This window comes from Varanus komodoensis, unplaced genomic scaffold (assembly GCF_004798865.1).
Source record: "Varanus komodoensis strain SLA01 unplaced genomic scaffold, ASM479886v1 scaffold1, whole genome shotgun sequence".
In the NCBI taxonomy this organism is placed as follows: Eukaryota; Metazoa; Chordata; class Lepidosauria; order Squamata; family Varanidae; genus Varanus; species Varanus komodoensis.
The window spans coordinates 92,296,763-92,305,035 of NW_025335268.1; the positions used below are offsets into that span (position 1 = coordinate 92,296,763).

At 42.2% G+C, this 8,273-nt stretch overlaps 1 protein-coding gene across 1 annotated transcript in view; it reads left to right on the forward strand.

Annotated features, from left to right (window-relative positions):
- Positions 1-829: 829 nt before the first annotated feature.
- The window catches only part of PROC (protein C, inactivator of coagulation factors Va and VIIIa), a 17,192-nt gene continuing 9,748 nt past the window's right edge, over positions 830-8,273 (forward strand). The window contains exons 1-7 of the mRNA XM_044435509.1: positions 830-909; positions 1,429-1,517; positions 1,988-2,148; positions 2,526-2,550; positions 3,292-3,402; positions 4,725-4,871; positions 6,765-6,859. Coding sequence (XP_044291444.1) covers positions 1,436-1,517; positions 1,988-2,148; positions 2,526-2,550; positions 3,292-3,402; positions 4,725-4,871; positions 6,765-6,859 — 621 coding nt within the window. The 5' untranslated portion in view covers positions 830-909; positions 1,429-1,435. The remainder of the gene's footprint in view (positions 910-1,428; positions 1,518-1,987; positions 2,149-2,525; positions 2,551-3,291; positions 3,403-4,724; positions 4,872-6,764; positions 6,860-8,273) is intronic.

Below are 8,273 nucleotides of genomic sequence, written 5' to 3' on the forward strand. Positions count from 1 at the left end.
GATACACCCAACCCTTAGATGCCATCACCATGTAAGTGGTAATATAAAAGCCAAATGAAGTAACCAGAAACCATGTATAGAGGAATGCTTGGGACCAAGCACATGACCCTGAGCAACCTTAATAAGTAGTCGAAGACCAAAGGTAAGCTTCTCTTGCCAGAAACACTGAACTGCATTAATGAGAGAACCAGCTGAGAAGAAAACTGAAATTCTAAGTTTTGGACCAGAAGCACACGGGCAACAGTTTTGAAGGCAGTTACAGAGGCCAAGAAGGATGAAGGCAGACTAAATTGTTGTAGTCCAAGACCATGTCATTGTAATTCCTTGGGAAGGGATGCAAGCAGTTATAACTCTTTAGTGCTCTCTTGTGGCCTCTCTAACTTGAAGTTGCTTGTGGACAGAAACAAGATGTCAAAGAATCTGTGGTGCTTGCAGACAGACTGGGGAGCGGGTGGGAAGAAGTGGGAGAATGCAGGACAGTTTCCACTAGAAAACTATAGAAACTGAACTCTCTGTGCCTCACAGTACAACTCCGTGCATGAGACAGGGTCATGACACAGGAGAAGTCTCAACCTGAACCACCCAAAAAAGGGAAATGAGCAAGATTTGAATTTGGCTTTCTGTGTAATGGGAGAGCTGAAAAATCCCTTGAGTCTCAACACAGTTGTATTGCAATACTAGCCATCGTTTGGACAGCTACAGAAGAAAATACGGCAGAAAGGAAAATGTTTGAAGTGACTGCTCATCTTCCATTTACCCTGTAGAATCTGATAGAAGCAGGTTTTGTTTATCTGAAAGGGAAGCTCTGTGAGTGTGTCCCTGAGTAAATATTTGAAGTTATAGATTAACTAGTCTCCTCTGGGTTTGATGGCGGAACAGTAGGCAACTGGGATTCAGCTGTTGAAACCAGTAAGTTTTTTGCAAGATTTTCTAAAAGTCCCGATTCTCTTTTACACAATGATGTTTTTAAACTATCAGAAAACAAAGAGGAAGGGTGAAAAGAGTAGGGGAAAAGAACCGTAGGGAAGCTCAGAAGAGAATCAGCAATACATTTTGTGTGGTTTTCAGATAGATGGTATATATGTTGCTTTGGGAATACAAATCCATGTGAAAGTTGGTTGAGTGACTCCAAATTTTGGATAGATGTAGAATTAATGTGGAACAGTCAATAGTAAACATAAACTGCCAAAATGTTAGCAGTTTGGAATGATGGGGAGTGGTCTATAAAAGAAATTTCTCCTGATGTTTATGTAGTGGCGTAATAGTAAAAATAAATCAGAAACAGCATACCATGCTTTGTTGGCCACTTATGACAGTCATTTGAGTTTATTTTATTAAATCTTACTAAAAAGCATGCAATTCAAAGAAGATATAGGACTATGTATCTCCCTAAAACAAGCTGTTAATTTTTGGTGGTTATTCTCTTAGGTGCGCAATGTGTTGTGTTATGTGGCGTATTGTTACCATTTTGGTGTTTTCTGCTGCCTTCATGCTGCTTGGGAGCCATGAAGCTTCAGGTATATGTTTCTTCTTTCCTGAGTTCCTTTCATCAGATAAGCGTGATACCCTGTGAGCCACTGCCTCTTTTAAAGGTGTAACAGTAAGAGTGGAAGGCTTGAGCCAGTGGCATTTCATGCACACAGAATCCTGTGCAGAAGAGCTCCAAGTGACATGCTAGAGTCAGAGGGAGCATCTCTCTTTGATGTGATAGCAAGCAAAAAGACACACTTCTCACTTTATGAAGGAATGTGGTGTGGGCCTGCTTTCATCCGTGCCATTTCTATAGTTTTGCAGATGAGCGACAGCAGCAGTGAAGTCTGCGTGATTTTGTCCATACTAGTTTCTAGTGCCTCCAAAGCTTTTAGTGTTTTTACTTTTTCAAAACCCCTTCAGCCAGTATCAGTGTATAATTGGTGAACAAGCCTGAATAACGGTCTGCAGCTAGCTGTGTGATGGTATAAATGGCCTGAGTGGACCTCCCCCACAGTGTTTTACAGCAGCCAAGAAGCAAATCAAGTGCTGAAAATCCAGAAGCGGGCAAATAGTTTCTTGGAAGAAATAAAGCCTGGTTCATTGGAGCGGGAATGTCGAGAAGAGCAGTGTGATTTTGAGGAAATCTATGAGATATTTCAAGTCAAGGAAATAAGTGTAAGTGATTGCAAAAAAATAACTTTAACGGAGGAAATAAAGGCCAGATCTCTTTAGACAACACCAGTTTGGGAAGGACTGTACCATGCTCTGCCAACAACTAGTCAAGTCATATTCATCACCTGCCCTCCTGCCAGGTGGGGTTGAGTATCAATTGGGTTGGGCATGTGTTTAAAGCCGTAATATGGCTTCACCAAATGCTGGATCCATTCAACCTGCATGCCATATTGGACGGGAGATGTATAAAAACAGTTTATTCCTATTATTATTTTGTCAAGGATTATGATTGTCCTATTTGCATGAAAAGATCATGTGACACAATCAAGATCTAATCACCGTCTGGTTCAAACTTTAACTTAGATTTTGTTTCTTCACAGTTGGATTATTGGACAAAGTATTACGGTAAGTAAAGAAGACTACAGTCTCCCTGGGTATAGTGGGCACCTCTGCATTCTTCCCACCAACCCCTGTACCAGATTGCTCTCAGCAGATAAGTTTTATTCATTAATGCAACTTGCTCTGTTAGCAGATAACTTTCTGAGGTCTGTGCTGGAGAACAGGGCTGGCCAGAAGGTATATCTGGTAGGACATACTGGTCTGAAGTAGATTAGCAGCAAGGATTTCTGACTCCTAGTTGTTCAACTATTGTGGCAACAAAATGCCTTTCACCACCACATCCAAAATTATAATTGTTGAAATTAAGGTTTCAGGATTATGGGAGGACTGTGTGCTCAGTTCAGGTCTGGTACTCAAGAAAAAACTTTCCGTGCTCAGAACATGTTAACTTTAAGTGTATGTCTTTAGCATTTGTGCCTTGCTAGTGGTAGATTACAACAGCAACAACGATTCCTCAAAGTCTGCACAGCCCTGCTATAGAAGTCACCAGATAAATGTAGCTTTGGGATTCCCTTGACATTCAGACTAATTTGTCTGTGCTTGCTGCAAATCTGACCCAGAATTGCATTTCAAACAAGTCACTGCTTTTAGTTTTTCCAATATTTCTAATATTTTCCATATACATGAAAGAGATGAAGCACTACAGACAGATCACATTGTAAATGGAGGTTGGAGACAGAAAGAGGAGCATACCTGCAAAAATGTGTGTGGCAAATGGTCTGGGTTTCCCTACACATTTATTTTCAGATGGAGATCAGTGTACACCCAACCCATGTTTCAATGGAACCTGTCGTGACGGAATTGCGAATTTCAAGTGCATTTGTAACGAAGGCTGGGAGGGATCCGTCTGCCAATCTGGTAATGCCATTTTACAATAAAAATATAGTTATTAGTTTATAATGGGCACCCCTGTTTGTTGTATCAAGTTGCAAATACACCACTAAATATGCATGCCTTTCCAGATGAACACTAGCTGCAGATCTCTCAATCACAAAATTTGCTAGCAAGGATAAACATTTTGCTCTTTTTGAAGTATGAAAAGTGAGTGACAATTCATGTAAGATTTGATGCACAAGATATAGATCTTAAATAGGTTGCTGTCAAGGTCCTCACTGAGCATAAGCCTTCAACTGTCCTTTTTAAAAATCACTGAGCAAATAAGAGCCTTCCTCCTGTTGCAAGGTTAGCCCCATGTATGGGCAGAGATGGGATGGTTAACACTCTACTGGTGCTCAATTATCATTAAATTTATTAGCCCAATTCTCAGGCGATGAGAAGTCACTGTGGGTGAATTTTCCATGGGGTTTCTTGCTGCAGCAGCAGCCAGCATTTTGAATAGTTGGGGAGTCACGAGACACACTATAGCTTCTTGTTACATGCAAACCTGGAGAGAGGTGGTTGCTGAGATGGCTGACATGGCAACCCTCAACCAGCCCATGGCTTCACAGCATGCCTGCACAGCATCCCAAATAACCAAAACAGCAGCTGCTGAACAAGAAGCCCCATAAGGAAATTCACCACAGTGACTTTTCATTGAGTGTGAATCAGGACGTAGGACAATTTTGTTGCCTTCATAATGTCCTTGCTTGCTCAATGCCTTTTTGGGAGGAAATCAGCAAAAGGGTTATGCATGCTGAGGATCATGGTAACAATCAGATGGAAATATCAGATTTTTATCTTGTGTATGACGTAAAGCACATTGCCAGTACTATGCTTCTTCAAATATAGCCTGCCCGGCCTGCAAGACCTATTAAGGCTTTTTAAAACCAAGATTCAACAATAACAGGTAAATCTAAACCATGACATTGCAATTGACCAGAAACAAAATCCCAAACTGTGATTTTGGGATGCGCATTTCCACCAGTGCACGGGCCACATAGCAAATTTATTGCACAATATAGCAAGTCGTGCTGCATTCAGAGATGCTACAGCGGACTGTACAGTCTGATTGTCTAGCATGTTTAACTTACGCCGAGAAGAAATGCAATTTCCAGCAGCCCCTTCTGGGCAGAAAGGTGATGCAATGGCCTGAGAGAACAAAGAGAACAAAAGCAGGTGGACAAGGCTAACCAGCGTAAAGCACAATAAAGATCCCTCAATTCCTACACAGGGTAGCTGAATCACACATGCAGCTCCTTCCATGATATGACTCAGTCTTCTCTGGTGTTCTTGCTGTTCAGAGGTCCTGCATACCAACTGTTCTATTGACAATGGGGGTTGTGAGCATTTCTGTGAAGAGGCACAAAAGGATGACGAGTCCTACCGTTACTGCAGCTGTGCTTCCGGCTACCGTCTGGCATCCAATCATACGTCTTGTGAACCTCTTGGTAAGAGAAGGATGGAAAGAGACGCACCAGAGTGGCTTTAATAGAAAAACTTTAAAATCAGAAGCAATGATCATGTAAGTAACCTGGCTGGCAGTGCTGGGCAAGGCAACTTTCCCCGTTCTCTGAGCTAGGTCTCTTGACAGGAGCAGTGCTATGTAGGAGCAGAAAAGATCTAGGACTCAAGCCCACAGTAGCGCCCAAAGCATGCATTGGCTTGTGCTGATTTTCATGGGCTCTTGAGTGTGTGTGCGAGCATGTGTTTGAAGGACCCTGGGTCCTTAGGCTACCACTGTTTGTAAAAAGGGATATACTGGTATGGATAGCAGAGAGGGAAGCATTTGATTTCAGAAACAAACCTTCAGGCAAAACAGCCCAGGGAAGGGGCCAGCAGGAGGTGATGCACATGAGAGCAAAAAGCCAGTGAATCGTTGGGGCTCAGCTGCAACACAGATCCTCAGTTGTGCCTTTGAGTGCCCAGGGATGACAGGTGGTGGGACAGCTGCCCCCTCCCCCATGATCTGGGGCTCTGACCCTATGGTGTTGCGCCCTAAAGGGGGGCATTTTTCATCCAGAAACAAAGCCTGGATTGCTATTTGGAGCTCACCACCCCATGTCAGCATCTCTTATAGCGCCTCCCCACACAAGCTCATTTCAGTGGAGTAGCTGGTTGAAATGCAGAGTCACAGTCCTTGGGCCACTCTGAGGAGCAAAAAACCTGTTGGTAGTAAGGTCTACTTTGGAGGAAAATGCCAGCTAGAGGAGGACGCAGATGGCTGCTGCCACCCAGTGCCTCTCGGCCTCAATCTTAATAGATGCAATGCAGCATAAGAAGGAAACAGCTGCCCTGAGTCTGTATACCCGACCATAGACAAACAGGTAAAGTCATCTCGTTGAGTGGACAAGAGTTTTTCTGTTACTATGAATAAGCAGCATTAGAATAAGCATTACAGAAAGAAAGCTGAGCTCATACACTGGAAATAGTAGGACCTTGCTCACACTTAGATTAAGTTCCACTTAAATCTGATTCAGGCTGAGATCCTAAGCACACTTATTCAGAAGTGATCTTTGAACACAGTAGGATTTACTCCCAAATATACAAAGGATCACACCTGAAGAAATCTACATGGAGCTGGACTGTAAAGCACATTGCTAGGCATTCATACTAGTTCCAGCATGGGAGTGTACAGAGCCAGGAGTAGAATTTCTACCGTGCTACTTCGGGCTGCAGGTGAGGACCATATTTTGGAATGATCCTCTGTGTAGATGCTCTTACACTTTTCTTACATGTAGAACCCTGCTACATCAAAATAACGGTCTATGGATAAAAATGTATTTGGCTGTGTAAAGAGAGATTTAAATAGGTGAGTTTTGTTTCAATCCCAATCTGAAATAAAGTTCAAATTCGGCAACTTCATTTTTAGTAACATATCAAACAGTTCTTGGGCACATTTTATACTCTCCAGATTGTGCCTCTGATCTTAACGATGCATATTATTTTCCACTGATTGTTACTACTACAAGGAACAAAGAATCTGAATGTTTCTTCTAAGGAGATGGAGATAGAAGACAGAATTTCCACAAGGACTAGAAATGAGTGTGTGATACTTTGTGGAGCACTGATAAAACTGATCAGTGGATACTCCCACACAGTCACAGACAGTTTAAAACAAACATTTACTATTGCTAAGATTTCCCTTTTAAAAGCAAAAGTAATTGGGAGTGTCCCTTAGCTTAAGAAATTGGGAAGGAGACACTTGCAGAATATATAGAACATTCAGGAATAAGCAAGGATAAAGTGGCTTGAAAGTTTTGATAAAAAATGGAAGTTATTTCCTTTTAAAAAACTAACGTGATGGAGATGACATATTAGTGTTTTGATGTCTCTTTTTGCAGGTGAATACCCCTGTGGAAAAATTGTGGAGCAAGAGCCAAAGATTGCTAAAATAGTTGGGGGTAAAACTGGACGAAAAGGAGACAGTCCCTGGCAGGTAAGGAGTGAAGTAGTCAGTTTGTATCTTTTGAAAGGACTTTGTTTTTCTCAAGCCTTGGCACAAAGGACCCTTCTGTTTCAGGTTTTGCAAGGTCAAACCAAATGTTTCAGTATCCCAAGCAGAGGACATGAATGCACTTTCTTAACCTGGCAAGCATCAGTCACTGAAAAGGCTGCTCTGACACATATGATACATGATGAACAGTTAGTCACCACAGCTGGTAAAGGATGGCTGTGGGTGCTTTTTGAGCATTATCTCCTTGCCTTGTTTATAGGATTTTGTTAGCAGGGTGATGTTTCTGCTTTTTAGTATGGTGTCTAGATTTGCCATAGCTTTCCTCCCCAGGAGCCAAGCATCTTAATTTCTTGGCTGCAGTCCCCGTCTGCAGTGATCTTGGAGCCCAGGAAAATAAAATCTGTCACTACCTCCATTTCTTCCCCATCTAGTTGCCAGAAAGTAAGAGGACCAGATGCCATGATTTTAGTTTTCTTAACGTTGAGTCTCAAGCCAACTTTTGCACTCTCCTCCTTCACCCGCATCAAGAGGCTCTTTAGTTCCTCTTTAACTTTCTGCCATTAGAGTGGTATCATCTGCATATCTGAGGTTGTTGATATTTCTCCCGGCAATCATAATTCCAACTTGTGATTAATCTAGCCCCTCCTTTCTCATGATGTACTCTGCATATAAGTTAAATAGGCAGGGCAATAGTATACAGCCTTGCCAAACTCCTTTCTCAATTTTGAACCAATCAGTGGTTCCATGTCCAGTTCCCACTGTTGCTTCTTGACCTGCGTATAGGTTTCTCAAGAGACAAATAAGATGATCTGGTACTCCCATCTCTTTAAGAACTTGCCACAATTTGTTGTGATCCACACAATCAAAGGCTTTAGCATAGTCAATGAAGCAGAAGTAGATGTTTTTCTGGAACTCCCTAGCTTTGTCCATGATCCAGCCTATGTTGGCAATTTGATCTCTAGTTCCTCTGCCTCTTCGATATCCTGCCTGTACTTCTGGTAGTTCTTGGTCCACATTACTGCTGGAGCCTAGCTTGTAGGTTTTTGAGCATAATTTTGCTAGCATGTGAAATGAGTGCAATGGTGTGGTAGTTTGAACATTCTTTGGCATTGCCCTTCTTTGGAATTGGAATGTAAACTGACCTTTTCCCATCCTGTGGCCACTGTTGAGTTTTCCAAATTTGCTGGCATATTGAGTGTAGCACTTTTACTGCATCGTCTTTTAGGATTTTGAATAGCTCAGCTGGAATATTGTCGCCTCCACTAGCTTTGTTGTCACTTAGACTTCCTAAGGCCCATTTGACTTCACATTCCAGGATGTCTGGCTCAAGGTCAGTGACCACCCCATCATGGTTATCAGGTATGTTAAGCTCTTTCTTGTATAGTTCTTCTGTGTA